The 16,494-nt window shown below is 26.1% G+C and overlaps 2 protein-coding genes across 6 annotated transcripts in view; both read right to left on the bottom strand.

The window, feature by feature from the left end:
• Positions 1–207: 207 nt before the first annotated feature.
• LOC129947633 (piggyBac transposable element-derived protein 3-like) lies at positions 208–2,046 on the bottom strand. The gene has a single exon (XM_056058271.1). The coding sequence runs from the start codon at positions 2,044–2,046 to the stop codon at positions 208–210; it is 1,839 nt and encodes a 612-aa protein (XP_055914246.1).
• Positions 2,047–5,586: 3,540 nt separating this feature from the next.
• LOC129940842 (sodium/potassium-transporting ATPase subunit beta-2) overlaps positions 5,587–16,494 on the bottom strand; it is a 74,169-nt gene continuing 63,261 nt past the window's right edge. For all 5 annotated transcript variants that reach the window (XM_056049342.1, XM_056049344.1, XM_056049343.1 and 2 more), the window contains exon 8: positions 5,587–14,457. In XM_056049342.1, coding sequence (XP_055905317.1) covers positions 14,354–14,457 — 104 coding nt within the window. In that variant the 3' untranslated portion in view covers positions 5,587–14,353. The remainder of the gene's footprint in view (positions 14,458–16,494) is intronic.

The raw sequence follows: 16,494 nt of genomic DNA, 5'->3' as shown, positions 1-16,494 counted from the left end.
ATTTATTTAATTTAAAAAAAAAACATTTAACCCTCCGTAGCGCAATGACTCAGTTTTTGTTAAAATTTTCACAAAAGACGTACAAAATAGTTATAATACGAGGAAAAATAATTAAAAAAAAAAAACTTTAATTTTTTTATGTTTATTAACAAAATTCAAATGTTGCAGGTATGCAACATTGCACTTTCAATTCCCCTTTTTAACAAATTACTTGCAATGGAAATCTTTGAAACAATTATTCGTTTTATTGTTGCATAAGCCTACTCCACATTTTTCGCATAATGTTTGTGTAAATCCAGTACAATTTGGCATTTTACAGCGTATTCTTTTTTCTCCCCATATTGGCCAATGACTTGTTTGATCAAGTCGAACCTCTTTCGGCGGTGCGTGTTGAGCAGGGCCTTTCTTTTTTTTAGCTTGAAGACCTTGTTCAACATCAGATGTCCTTTTACTCGCCCTTTGTTTCATGCCCACCTTACACAGTGATTCAGCTACTTCCATTCGAAAGTCGGCGGCGCTCAAATTTTCAGACCGGCCAGCTTGTTTGTTGACACGGCGATAAAGTAGCCAAGCATTTGCCATAACCATGTCCAGAAGGTGGTAAAACAGACGCATATACCAAAATTTACTTCTTAGTAATATCTTGTGCCTTGCAATAATACTGTCCATCAGATCCACCCCGCCCATGTGGCGGTTGTACTCGGCTACAACAAATGGTCGTTCAACTGATATATGGACTTTATTCACTCTGTCATATCGCTGGACATTAGATGTAGGGTTCTTACCTGCGAAATTTGACGCAAGGGAAACGATTTTATTGTCTTTCCAAGCGGTTGTTGAAATCTGAATCCCATTGTGGTCGCCAACAAACTCCACTGAAGTACCCCTTGGTTGTTTTCTAAAAAAAGACTCATCCGGTAGCTTACAATTGGGGATTCTATTTTTTCTCACTGTACCAAGACTGTGAATACCTCTTCTCGCCAAATGTTCGATAAGAGGTAAGGAGGTATAATAGTTGTCGAAATACAGCCTGTAATTGCTATTATTTGGTATTTTCCTCGCTAAACGCATTACTATATTTGAGGAAGCACCCAATTGCGGCTCGCCTTCTTCTAAAATATTTTCTTGGCCACTGTAAATTTCAAAGTTGTAGCCAAAACCACTAACGCCACACAAAATAAACAACTTGAAGCCCCATTTATGAGGCTTGGCTGGCATATATTGTTTCAAAATGCTCCTGGCCTTAGTTGAGCACATCTGCTCATCAACAGCCAAGTACCTCTCTAGTACCACCGTCGAAAAGCGCTTATTGAGCTTTTCAATAAGCGGTCTAACTTTATAAAGCCTATCACTTCCTGGCTGGGTATAAGGCAACATCTTAGAGTTGTCATTGAAATGGAAAGTTTGCCGCAAACGTTCAAATTTTTTCAATGGCATAGTTTCTTTTATTATAGTTATGCCCATTTTATCGGACCAGTAATTTCTTACGTTCAATATACGTACAACTGACGTGTACAAAACAACGCCAACAAATTGCCGAACGTCTATGGCTTCGATGTTTATGGGCTTATTTGGATCTTTTTGCACGCTATAAATATTTGTTTGATCGCGAATATGATCTACAACTTCATCAGTAAAGAAATACGAAAAAAACTGATATGGCGTTTCTAATTGTAGAAAGTCATTTGGAAGATCATCGTCCCCAAGAAAACTAAGCTGCTCTTGAATGAGCTCAAGGTGTTTTTTTTTCCATATGACATTTACTTTTGCTGGCTTGGCTTCCGAACTATTTGTTATTCCACGAGAAGTTGATGGTTGAGGTGGCGGTGGAGGAGAATGATGGACAGTATGTTTTGGCTGTATCAAATGCTCTGGCGGTAGATTGTCAGAATCGTTTTCTGATGAGCTGTCCACCGGAGGGGCAAATGTTGGATCCTGCTCACATTCATCGGCAGAAAAATCAAGTTCATCTTCACTTTCATACCATGAACTGGCTAACCGCTCAAGCTGTTGGTCATTTAGATGGTTATTTCGCCGTGGACGCATTCTACAAGTCGTAAACAATTTGAGGTTATGTCTTTTACATTGTATTACACATATATGGATTTTGGGTAACTGGACGAGCAATGTTGCAGATATGCAACAACACGGCTTTTACTCACTACAATCTATTTATGTTGTAAAACAAACTAAAATCACAAAAATTCAGAAGAATGTAAACTCACCTTGAAAACAAAATAACTTTTTTAGCAAAAAACTATTTTTTTGATAATTTTTTACAATAAATGAAATCAGATCAAACACAAACTTCGACTTTAGACAAAAAATAAACTTTGACAGATGAGAGTAAAGAGCACATGTTATGTAGAGGGCTCGAATAAAGATCGTGCTTGGAAGAGGAATGTTTCAGATCAGCAACATTGCTCGGATTTAGAAAAAAACTATTCCTAAATTTTTTATACAGTGAAATGGGGAATGTTGCAGATCTGCAACTCAGTGCAACGAAGGGTTAAGAATAAAATAAAACGAAAAATAAATAAAACAATTTATTTTTAATTTAACTACAGCGGTTGATGTTGTTGATTTTTTTTGTTTGGCTCTGTTATTATTAATTAATTTATAATTTTTTATTTTGCTCTTTCGCTTATATAATAATTAATATTGGATAAAATTTTTTTAAACTACTAATTTTTATGTTTTTCTTCGGCTCTTATTTAATTTTGTTTTGTATTTTTAAACTTAACATGTACATATACATATGAATACATATATTTTCATTATTTATATATTTATATAAGTTCTTTTTTTTGTTGTTTTTATTGATATATGTAGGTATGAAAATAAAAAAAAAAACAAAGTTTTTATTTTCTTAACGAATTGAAACTAAAAATCAAACTGTATTCATTTATTTTTGAGTTTGCAGATTAGTTAATGATTTAATTAATACAAATATTTTTATAGTTTTTAATAATAAAAAAAAACTTTTTTTTTCGTTTACAGTAGTTAAGTTGTTTACATAGTTTTATCTAAATAAATTTATTAACTTTAGAAAATTGTTGTTGCCCGTTTTGTATTTTAAATTTTTTAAATTTAATTATATAAAATTAAGTGAGGAGAATAATTAAAAAAAATGTATTACTTTTTGTTTTGTTTGTTTCAAAATAGAAAAGTTTCTCGAGAACGCATATTATAATATATAGTTAAATGTAGGTTGTTGTTGTTGTTTTGTAATAATTTTTATTTTTATTTATAAACTGGCGAAAGTAGCTGTATTTTGTGGTTTTTTTAGTTTTAGTTTTTGTTTTTCATTTTCATTTTCTTGTGTTTTTAATTAATTATATTTTTGTTTTCTTTTATTTATTCTGGGCAGTGAATGGAATATACACATTTTTTGTTTTGTTATTTATTTTAATTATACTTTCTTTTAATTTTTAATATTTGTATTAATTCTTAAATTAAAAGAAGTTTTACATATATTTTTGTTTCTTTTTTTAAATGAAAAATCTATATTTCCGCCATTCTTATAATTTGTTAAGTTTTAAAAGCCATTCAAAACAATCGAACGTAGAGCAATTTTATCTTTTTTTTCTTTTTGTATTTGAATCCGTTTCGATGAATCTTAAAAATACGTATAATGTATTTGTTTGTATTTTTTAAAGTTTTTTAAAAAGTTTTGGTTGATGAAAAAAATTAAAATAAATAAAATGGAAATTCACTTTTAAAAAGGGGTGTAATATTAATTAAGTTTTCTTCCATCGCCGTTTTGTTGTTTTTTTTTTTTAATTAAATATTTATTTAATATTATAATAATAAAATTTGCCAGTACCTACTTAACAACACTAATTAGGCATGTCTCTTCTAGGTACTATAAAAACTATTCAAGTAAATTTTGTGTTTGTTTTTTAATTATTTTTTTCCATTCTCAGTTTATTTCAAATTATTTGTATTATATTTTATTTTAATTTTTTTTTTATTTTTAATGCAAAAAACATACACAGTTTTATTTTATTTAAATTGTTATTTGTTATATTTATATTAAATATAATTACATCAATTTATCAGCATAGCGATCGCGTTGTATTATTTTTATATTTTACTTTGTATTATCTTGTAATTTTTAATTTAATTTTAAATTAATAATACTAAATTTTTCTAAATAAAGATTCTTTATTTTTAAATATATAATCATCAACAATAATACACTTGCAATACTTTTTTTATAATACTTGATTGTGTTTAATATAATTAATTTAATTTAAAGCAAAATTTTCAAATTTCAAATTTATTACACATCACATACATAATACCAAAATATTTAAAACTCCCCCCAGAAAAATAAATTAAAACAAAAATTAGGAAGGATTGTAAAGAAAAAAGGCTTAACGTTGATGCAGGTACATGATTTATTTTTAGGAATAGGTGTTGGGTTAGGAAGGTAATCCCTTTTCCGCAAGAACGCACTGCGCAAGGAGCATAAATGAACACAATAAAATCATTTTCAGCAGCAGACTATGTGTATAAAAACAAAATGGGGTCAAGGTCATTTGAGAGTTGAATTGTTGGGGTTTTTGTTTGTTTTTATTTTGTCAACAATTTTTAATAGATGTTTTTATTTTTCGATTTAAAATCGTAAATTTTTGTTCAATTACAATAACGTGCAATTGTAATGGAAAACATATCAATTGTTAATTTTAATTAAAAACTTTTAATTGAAATTAATTATGAAAAGTTATCATTATTTTCCAGCTTAGCTCTGATTGACATTCCATATTGCATCCTACTGCATAACCTCATAAGTTCTTGAATAAAATAAACACAATTATCATTAAGGTGGTCCCAAAGAAAACTGTCTCTATGTCTTAAATCACAGGATTCCGTTGGATTTTTGCTATTTTGTACAATTTTAACAATTTCAATATGTTGTAGTAGCGTGTATCGTTGCGTTTTTAATGATGGTGTAGTTTTAAATTGGCAAATGTCAAAATATGACAGTAGGTTATTCCTTTATGAAAGGCTTATATGAGTCTGAAAAAGTAAATCTACGAGAATTCCTTAAAAACACCCAACTGACATAAAATCCATCAATGGGCAATAAAACACAAAATTGTTTTTTTTTGTTAAATTTTTGATAAATTTTATTTCTCAATAAATTTTTCCTCATTTTTATTTTTATTTTTGTTTTTATATTAAACAATCTCTAACATAGAATTGAATTTATTGATGGTGGCATAGGAAAAATAAAGAAATTATTCTCATTCTCATTTTTGTTTTTACGTTTTTTTTCATTTCATTTGCTTTAAATCTTTCTTTCTTTTTTATTTCATTTTGTTTTGTTTTGCTTGTTTATTTTCTTCTTGGTATTCTCTTTTGTGTGTGTTTTTTTTTCTTAATTTTTGTCAATCATAGTTTTTGTGTGTTTTTGTTTTTCATTTTAGTTCGTTTAATTTTATGTTATTTTTTGTTTTCTCTTTAGCAAAGGATTGTGGGCGTTATTATTATGCTTTATATATATATTTGTTTTTGTTTTTTTTTTACATATTACAATTTAAGCACTTTTCAAAGCTTGATTTTTATGTTTTTTAAACAGTTTTGTTTTTTGGTTATGTAATTTCTTTCAATAATGAAAATATTGAGCTCCGTTCTTGTTCTTCTTTGGAATATCTTGTTTTTTTTTTTTTATTTTTTGTGTTATTTTTTGGTGGATTTCATTTTTTTTAAAGTTTTATTACTTACATAGTTTAGAAAAGAAAAAAATTCAAAGAATATTAACAAGAAGAAGAAGAAGAAAGAGAAATGCAAAAAAAGCTGCAGTGATTTGTTTTCGATTTATTAAAGTTTTTGTGAAATAAATTTTATTTATTTAATTTAAAAAAAAAACATTTAAGAATAAAATAAAACGAAAAATAAATAAAACAATTTATTTTTAATTTAACTACAGCGGTTGATGTTGTTGATTTTTTTTGTTTGGCTCTGTTATTATTAATTAATTTATAATTTTTTATTTTGCTCTTTCGCTTATATAATAATTAATATTGGATAAAATTTTTTTAAACTACTAATTTTTATGTTTTTCTTCGGCTCTTATTTAATTTTGTTTTGTATTTTTAAACTTAACATGTACATATACATATGAATACATATATTTTCATTATTTATATATTTATATAAGTTCTTTTTTTTGTTGTTTTTATTGATATATGTAGGTATGAAAATAAAAAAAAAAACAAAGTTTTTATTTTCTTAACGAATTGAAACTAAAAATCAAACTGTATTCATTTATTTTTGAGTTTGCAGATTAGTTAATGATTTAATTAATACAAATATTTTTATAGTTTTTAATAATAAAAAAAAACTTTTTTTTTCGTTTACAGTAGTTAAGTTGTTTACATAGTTTTATCTAAATAAATTTATTAACTTTAGAAAATTGTTGTTGCCCGTTTTGTATTTTAAATTTTTTAAATTTAATTATATAAAATTAAGTGAGGAGAATAATTAAAAAAAATGTATTACTTTTTGTTTTGTTTGTTTCAAAATAGAAAAGTTTCTCGAGAACGCATATTATAATATATAGTTAAATGTAGGTTGTTGTTGTTGTTTTGTAATAATTTTTATTTTTATTTATAAACTGGCGAAAGTAGCTGTATTTTGTGGTTTTTTTAGTTTTAGTTTTTGTTTTTCATTTTCATTTTCTTGTGTTTTTAATTAATTATATTTTTGTTTTCTTTTATTTATTCTGGGCAGTGAATGGAATATACACATTTTTTGTTTTGTTATTTATTTTAATTATACTTTCTTTTAATTTTTAATATTTGTATTAATTCTTAAATTAAAAGAAGTTTTACATATATTTTTGTTTCTTTTTTTAAATGAAAAATCTATATTTCCGCCATTCTTATAATTTGTTAAGTTTTAAAAGCCATTCAAAACAATCGAACGTAGAGCAATTTTATCTTTTTTTTCTTTTTGTATTTGAATCCGTTTCGATGAATCTTAAAAATACGTATAATGTATTTGTTTGTATTTTTTAAAGTTTTTTAAAAAGTTTTGGTTGATGAAAAAAATTAAAATAAATAAAATGGAAATTCACTTTTAAAAAGGGGTGTAATATTAATTAAGTTTTCTTCCATCGCCGTTTTGTTGTTTTTTTTTTTTAATTAAATATTTATTTAATATTATAATAATAAAATTTGCCAGTACCTACTTAACAACACTAATTAGGCATGTCTCTTCTAGGTACTATAAAAACTATTCAAGTAAATTTTTTGTTTGTTTTTTAATTATTTTTTTCCATTCTCAGTTTATTTCAAATTATTTGTATTATATTTTATTTTAATTTTTTTTTTATTTTTAATGCAAAAAACATACACAGTTTTATTTTATTTAAATTGTTATTTGTTATATTTATATTAAATATAATTACATCAATTTATCAGCATAGCGATCGCGTTGTATTATTTTTATATTTTACTTTGTATTATCTTGTAATTTTTAATTTAATTTTAAATTAATAATACTAAATTTTTCTAAATAAAGATTCTTTATTTTTAAATATATAATCATCAACAATAATACACTTGCAATACTTTTTTTATAATACTTGATTGTGTTTAATATAATTAATTTAATTTAAAGCAAAATTTTCAAATTTCAAATTTATTACACATCACATACATAATACCAAAATATTTAAAACTCCCCCCAGAAAAATAAATTAAAACAAAAATTAGGAAGGATTGTAAAGAAAAAAGGCTTAACGTTGATGCAGGTACATGATTTATTTTTAGGAATAGGTGTTGGGTTAGGAAGGTAATCCCTTTTCCGCAAGAACGCACTGCGCAAGGAGCATAAATGAACACAATAAAATCATTTTCAGCAGCAGACTATGTGTATAAAAACAAAATGGGGTCAAGGTCATTTGAGAGTTGAATTGTTGGGGTTTTTGTTTGTTTTTATTTTGTCAACAATTTTTAATAGATGTTTTTATTTTTCGATTTAAAATCGTAGGAAAGAAAATGAGGTCACAAATTGCTATAAATTAACTTGTTTTTGTGGCATGATAAATCTGGACCATCTTTACCCTCTAGAAGCATAACATATGCACCAATTTATTTACCATAAAGAGCCCTTCAAAATAGGGTTCTTATCTGTAGGCATGTTGAATTCGATGCCAAGAATTCTTATTTTAGATCATTCTTCGATTAGAACTTCTTCATTTTATTAAATGAAAAATATTTATAGAGCGATCTTTGAGATACGTCTTAATTGAAGACTAGATTTTCTGAGACATATACCTCGACAATGCCTCAATTAGGAAATAAGACGACAGCAATGAATCCGTTATCTTAAGTTAGACAAATTTTGAAGCATTAATGAGAGTTGTAGGTTTATTCATTGACAAGAGTTTCGCTTTGAAAAATAATTTAAATCTAAAAGCCACAAAAGATTTACTCCGCACCAATAAAAAAGTTTGAATCAAAGCCTTTTTTTTTGAGAGATTTTAAAAGAGATGCTAGCTTTAAATTTGTTGTCAAAATGTTAAACTTTATCGCGGGGTAAGGGTTAAGATTTGAAAGCTATTTAAAACCTCGTTAATGACCCAACTCATTTTGAGGACTTTTAACTATTTTTTTTTTAATTTGATTGCGATTTCGACACAAAGGATGTCTCACAGTTGTCAAAAACAATGACATCTTAACACCCAAATATTTCTTAAAGCACACTATTTTAAACACTATTCTAAGATTTGTGTCAAATAATACTAATTTGATACAGAACATCATCATAATATGTTCGGAATTTTATGATACTCTTCAATTTTTCGTAATTGGAATCATCATTTACTGAAAAATTGTTTAAAAACCAAAGAGCTGAAGAATTCATAACTTCTTCGATTTGGTTGTATTAAAACTTCTGAATTTTTGTTCGGTTTGATTAAGAGTTGTTGTTAGAAGTTCCGGAATTCAAAATGTCAGTTTTTTGTTGTCAATAATGAGCTCTTTTCGAATCGTAACATTGAATATTCGAAATAATTCGTTAGGTTCTAAAGAAATAGGAGCTCAACAGATGGAAAGCTAAGCTCAACGGCTTTGTCAATTCTTCAGAAAGTTTTTAAAAGAGAATTTTGAGTTCATGGTCATTATAAACTCATAAAATTCTATTTTTAAGCTAAAAATTTCAATTTTAACTGTAAAGTTAATAATTTTTCATTAAAACTATCATAAGTTGCGTGCAACTTATTTTTCTATTTTATTCTTAAAACTATTCTTTATCTTATTCTAACGTCCAAAAATTTGATTCTTGTGTATATGAATTGCAGCCTTCTAACACTCTTTAACATTTTTCTATATTATATAAGTAATTTATATATATTAAGAAAAATGATAAAAATGTGTCAAATAAACTACTCTCATATAAATAAGAACAAATTTTATACTTCTTTTCATGTTTTATTTACTATAAATTTTACTGTATATATCTAAAAATTTTCCTTTTATAAAAAATTTCTTTTTGAGCTGAGAAACAAGAGTTGTGAAATAAATTCTATATTTATTTAAAGATGTTATGGTGTTAGGTTTAAATATTTTTTTTATAAAAGGTTTTTTTTTTAAATATTTTTAAGTATTATTCATAAAAACTTGAAAAAAGTTTTGTACTGAATTTTTGATGTTGACAAAAAAATCCTAAGCCATTTTCATTTGAGTTGATAACATGAGTTGTGAGATGTTTTGTTTTTATTTTGTTTTTATTAAGATGTTATTTAATAAATGTTAAAAATTCTAAATATAGGTTATGGTTTTTTTGACAGAACTTTTTTTTAAAGAGTTGTTGTTTCTTTAAGTACAAAACTGTTGTTGTTGTTTATCTTGAAATTATTTTCAAGTACAAAACTAAAAAGTTGCTAAAGAAAATAAAAATTTAATACAGTTCTGTTCATTTCTGTTAGCAAACATAGCTATCTTAAATTTACAGTTCCTTTAGCATTATCGATAAAAAATAAAACGAGATTTGTATGCATTCAAATCTAAAAGAGAAGTAAATCAAATTTTCTGAAAAAGCTCTACTTAGGAGTTTATTTTAATATTGCCTTAATTCAATCAGATGCTTCCTACTAAAGTTTTGTATCTATATACAAGTTCGAAACTAGAGTTGTGAAAGATGTTAGGTTAAGAAGTTTAAAAATTATTTATAGATACAAAGACGAGTTAGGAGATTCATTTTTCTCTTCTGCCTTAACTATTACATAGGAATGTAACATACTAAAGAGAAAATTGATATGGAAGAATTCAAACTTCTAAGAATTAAGTTTTACAAGGCTTGGCGACTTTTTCCCTTTATTAATTGTTATAAAGAATAATGATGTTCCAGAATGTTATTGGAAACACAAATCTTATCCTTCTTCTTTTTGAGCTTTTGATGTTAACATGAGTTGTGATATTTTGTACGAGATGTTACATATCGAACGCAAACAAACTTTTCAAAATTCACATATATGAAATTTTTTACTATTTTAAAATATATTAACGACGATAAGTTGTACAATTTTTGAAATGTAGGTTAAGATTTTGTTGTTGTTGTTTGTTGTTGCTTTTCGTTGTTGTTGTTGCTTCGAATTTTTGAGTACTAATTCCTTAAATTTTCTAATTACAAAATTTATCCGGCTTTAAAAGCAGCAGAAATTAACTTTCTAGGTTTGTCCCTTTATTCGGATTTGATTTCTATGATTTTTGGTAGTGTATCACAAAGTATTATATACATACTTAAGCCGGCCATTCACGACCGGGTTGTTTGTGCTGTTTTCACAGTTAACTGTGTATTGTGCTGTGGATGGCTGGCCTTAGACTAAATACACAGAAGACCAAAGAAATTCCAAGTAAATGAATAAACCTTTGTATTCAAAAAATATTTAAGAACTTTCTCCTTTTAGCATGTTATGAACAATACTATCATCGAAGTGGTGTTAAAAAAAAACTTCTAAATGGCTCCTCGAAAAATTGAATTAAATTCTTTTTTGAATGCATTCAAAAACAATTGAAGATATACAATTTACCTATTCCTAAAAGGAACTTAAAACATTTGAACCCCATATTGGATATTAACAGGTTCAGACAACATAAGGGGCTTAATTGCAGTCAACTTCATAAGTAAATTTAGGACGAGGCAGTTAGTTCGTTTTTCAAATGTCATGAATTTTTAATTCGGAACTGTATTTTGTAAACCTCCACTTTTAGTTCATAGCAAAAAAAAACTATTAAATCGTTATTTTTCTTGACAAGCTTTCCAGTGAACTTTCCATTAAAGTTTCCTTAATTGGAAGGTAATTTTTTGGCAGCTTCCCAAACAGATACTAGAAACTTGCCTTACTTTCAAGTCCCTTATGTCGTCTGAACCTACCTAATGTTTATAGATCTCGACGATCTATTTTCTTATATCTTTAGTAAAATTCTAACGAGCTTTAAAGCTCTTCATTATTGAAGTGACATCTACCGGCCGGAACTTATGGTATTTTCAAAATCATACTAACATGACCTATTGTACCGTAATAGGTCATCGTAAACCATCAAAAAACTAAGCATAGGTCCATTATTTACCGTCTCAAACAACTTTTAATCAAACTCTTTATCCCCTTTACCATCGAACCTTTAAAAACACAGAACCATCAAGAAATTTTAAATTATTAAAGCGCAGCATTCTGCAGCAGCGAAAAAGAATAACTTTTGCTAACTAAAATTATATCAACTTTCAAAAAAATCAACTGTTTTAGTTTTTTTGTTTTTTTTTTTGTTTTTATGTTAATTTTTTTTATTTTTTTGTAATTTAAAATTGTTTTTTATTGTTAAATCTATGAACACTAAAAGCTAACAAAAAAATGTTAACATAAATTAAATGTATTTAGTTTTTAAAATTTTATTTATTTTTAAAACCTAAACAAAAAAGCTACATTTTTGTTTTCTTGTATAAGAAAATTGTTTTTTAGTTTTCTATTTTTGTTTTATAAAGTTTTTTAACTTATCCATTTATGTAGTTTTTATTTTTATTTCATTTGTTATTTTTGTTTATAAACAATGCATTTTTTCTCGTTTGAAAAAAGGGGGAGCGGATGGAGGGGGGAAACATATTCACTTAAAATATGCGAATATATATTTGTATCTTCAACAATTAAAAATAAAACAAAATCTCTTAAACAAATTAAAACAAAAAAATCATTTGTGTAAGAAAACAAAATTAACAATAATAATAAATATTTTTTTTTTAACAACAAATGAGAAAATGAATTTATTTTCTTATAATCTGCCTCTTAAATAGTATTTTTTTTATTTTTCATTTTTTTTTATCTAAAAGTTGATTAAAATTGTTTTTTTTTTGTTTTCATTTTAATTATTTAATAAATAACCTGCTCTACAGATTTTATTTTTTTTCTTGTTTTATTTAAATTTAATAACTATATTTATAGTACTATATTTCTTTTTGTTTTGTAATGTACGAAGAATTTTTTCTTTAATTTTCCTATAGAACATGCTGCGTTTTTTTAAAAATGTTGTATAATATTTAAATTAATTTTGAAATACAAAAGAAACAGAGTTTGCGGGGATTATGGAGATTTTGTTTGAAAATTTTATTTATAATACAAAAATAAAATGGGATTTTTTGTTTAGTGATAAAAATGAAATTTATTAATTAAGAAACAACTCATTAAAGCAGTTTGGGTTTTTATTGTTATTATTTTTTTGTTTGTTTTGGTAAAATTGTTTAAGTTTATAATTTTTAAATCTAAATCAAAGCAGTATCTTGTTATTTAATCAGTTTTTTTTTATATATATGGGAAATTAAAAATAATTAATATTTATTCATTTTTCTCAAAACACTTATTCGGTGTAATTTGTTTTAATGTTTTTATTTTTCTGTTTTACTATAATTTATATGAATTTTATGTATATGTCTGTTTTTTGTTTTTTAATTTGTTTTATTCTTCTAATTTTTTGTTTTTATATATTTACTTAAACTTAATTTTACAAGTTTTCTTTTTTTAATATTATTTTATTCTCTCTTAAAAGCTAACTGCTTAAAAATTAAAGTGTAATTTATTTATCTTGTTTTTTTTTTGTTTTGGTTTATTTACTAAGTGGATGAAAAAAAGGAGGCGAGGGGAGGGGCTAGGTTTATAGTTTTTTTTTTTTTAATTTTTAATATAATATAATTTTTTTATTATTTATACCTATATATTTTTTGTTGGTGGTGGTAGTTTTTGTTTGCATTTTTATGGTGGAAGCGGTGTGCTGAACAGTTATTTTTGTTTTAAATATTTTATTCTTTGGTTTCATTTCAACATTCAGGGAGGGAATTTTTAATAGGGAAGAGGTGAAAATTTAGGAAATGGAAATAAAACGAAATTAACGCAAAAATTTAAAATAATATGTTTTGTTTTTAATTTTATTTTTATATTTTTTTTTCTTACTTATATTTTTAATTATATTGTTTTTTGTTTTTGAGAAAGGTGAGTACAATTTCATTATAATTTTTTTGTTTTTTTATTTTTTAATTTTATTTTAAAATTTATTCCGCTCGTTCATGTTCTGTGTGTTTATGTTCTCTAATAAAATGGATCAAACTAGTTAGGTAAGAAAATAATCATATACATGTATTTATATATTTATTAATTAATACAAATTTAAAGTTAATTTAAAACAAAAAAAAAAAGAATTGCAGAATCACTATGCTTGCTGTTTATATGATGCTGTTTTTGTTTTTTTTTTTTTTTTAATTTTCTGTCCTTGTTTTTATTTTGTTTTGTTTTTCTTTAAGTACAATGGTATTTTTTGTTTTTAATTAAAAATTGTATTTTTTGTTTTCTTCGCTGCGCTGATTTTCGATTTTATTATTTTTATTTTTTTAGATATTTTATATAAATATTTCATTTTTTTTCTATTATTTCTCAATTTTGTTTTATTTATTTTCGGGCTAATTAGTGATTTTTGTCTGTTTGTTAAAGTTTTTATCATCATTTTTTTCCGTATGCTGCAGTATAGTACTTATATTTTCAATTTTCTTTATTTATATTCAAATAATTTTTTGTTGTTTTATTGTTTGGTTTTTGAAAATTTAACTTTAAATTAAAATTATTTTTTTGTCTGTTTTTTTTTTTTTTAATTATTTTAATTTATTGTGATTTTTCAATTTTAAAAATAAATGGGGGTTATTTTGTTTGTTTTTCTTTTTTGGTAATGTGTCTGTGTGTTGTGTTTCTTTTTAATATATTTTTTTTTAATTTATATTCTTTTTTTATTTAAAAACTGTGTTTTATTTCTTTGAATTAATGTTTAATATGTTTTTTTTTTGTTTATTAGGCTGCCATTTCTTAATCAACCATTAATTCGAAATGGACGGATCCTCTCCTCTCAGAACGGTCGTGATAGATATTCTTTGCCCATGCTTTGCACTCGATGTTGATAAGGACTCCAGCTAAAAATATAGACAATTATGCAAATTAGTTGTATGATTTATTAAGAAATCATTCGTATTTGTTTTTAAATGACAAGATTGGATTAAGGGAATGGGCTAAAAGTAGAGAACTGTCAATTAATTTGGCATTTAGTGTATTTTTCTGCTTTAAATACTGTTAGTTACATTAATTTCACTATAAATGTCATCTTTCCGTTGAATGCCATATAATCATGTATTCACATTAATCAAATCAAAGCTGCAGATTGTAACTATTAAAACATCGTTTCCGCACCTGCTTTTTTTCAAAACATGGGGTATTTATTTTGACGACCGAATGTAATTTTGAATATTCTGACAACAATAGTATCAAATCGTGACTGTGGAGGAACCTACGTTGGTATTGGTAAATCAATTATCTCTGTCCCATTATCCACACCTTTTTTCAGGTTCATAGAAAAATATTTCATTTAGGAAAAATTTACATAGACCACCTTAGTTTCAGTTTTCGTTTGATGTTGTTGAAAGTCTGCTTTCTGTAAAGTCAAATCGGTCTGTCGGTCTGGACCATATTAACCCCACATTTTTCAAATTGATTTTTCGAATTTTACTGCCATACATTACATATGCATTAATTACTATTTCAATGTCTGAAGTTTTTCCAGACCTTTAGAAAACAGCAAAAATCATACCAATTCCTAAAAATGCTGAAGGAACTGAATATAGAACTATCCCAATTCTACCATATTTGTATAAAGTCTTTGAGAGAATTTTGCAGATACAAATCACAGGTTATCTCATAGCAAAGACTTTACTCAATCCAAAACAAGCTGGCTTTCGGAAAAAGCACAGCTGTACAGCAGGACTCCTTTGTGTGACTGAAGAAATAGTATGACGACGATGTTACTTTCTTAGTTTTGCTTGATTTTTCTAAGGCTTTTGGCACTGTCAACCATGTAATTCTGTGTAAAAAAAACGTATGCTGCAGTTTAATTTTTTGCATATTATCATTTGACTAATAGGAAACAAGAAGTTCAAATTGGTGATTGTTTGGCCAGTTTTGTACCTACTTCGTCCGGTGATCCTCAGGGGTCGATATTGGGTTCTCTACTATTATGTGTCTATGTCAATAAGCTTCCATGTTTGATAAAAAAACTATTCCTGTCATCTGTATGCCGACAACTTTCAACTTTTCTTCAGTTAGCCTCTTGGCCAACTTTCAAACTGGTCTAACTTAAATGGTCCTTTCTTGAATCCTAAAAAATCAAATTGTGTAGTGATTTCTAAAAAGATTATTGACTTTTTTACTTTTAAGCGTTAACTTTAACCGCTCTCCAACATTTTACAACCATATTAATGTAATTTAAAGCAAAGTTTATAGGGCCCTTCTCTATGGGTAACCCAGAATTTTACACTTGCAAACACACGCAATGTGCTTATCAAGACTTTGTTAATACCAGTATGTAACTTTTTGTTGTGAATTATATTGCAACTGATAATAAACGTAAACTTAATGTTGCTTTTAACAATATTGTTTGCTATGATTTTGGCCTATGAAGATGTGACAGTGTATCCAATTTTACTTCCTTGCTGCTAGACATGACCTTAAAGTTCTGGGTTTGTTGAAACTCTCTGATGTAGTGCTTACTGCTTACTCACCAACCACATTACTGTTTTGACAGTACTAATTTCCCTACCTGTAGAAGATCTCGTACATGTTTAACATCTGAACCTCAATTTCTTATAAAGTCCGACTGTGAAACTCTCTCCCACTCTTTATTTAAGAACATCCAAAGCTCAACAAGAATCAAAAGGCTCTTTAAGATTATTTTTCAAATAGCATCTAAATATCTTAAATTATATTATTCAATTGATTTATTTACATATGTCACTTAACAAGAATCTACTTTTTTTCTTTTTTTAACTTTCAAATCTGATTTTGTTCTTCTAAATTTCAAATAGAGTTGAATTGTAGGAATGAAATCATGATAACTGATTGTTGATAGTTAACTCAATTCAATTCAATAACTGCCAAAGTAGAATTGTTCAGTGGTTTGA

This window comes from Eupeodes corollae, chromosome 1, assembly GCF_945859685.1.
Source record: "Eupeodes corollae chromosome 1, idEupCoro1.1, whole genome shotgun sequence".
Taxonomy (NCBI): domain Eukaryota; kingdom Metazoa; phylum Arthropoda; class Insecta; order Diptera; family Syrphidae; genus Eupeodes; species Eupeodes corollae.
The sequence above is the reverse complement of the archived record's forward strand: the minus strand, read 5'-3'. Positions and strand labels throughout refer to the sequence as shown.

Excerpts from the sequence above, each read along its gene's own strand:
- LOC129947633 (XM_056058271.1), bottom strand. The coding sequence starts at position 2,046 with ATGCGTCCACGGCGAAATAACCATCTAAATGACCAACAGCTTGAGCGG.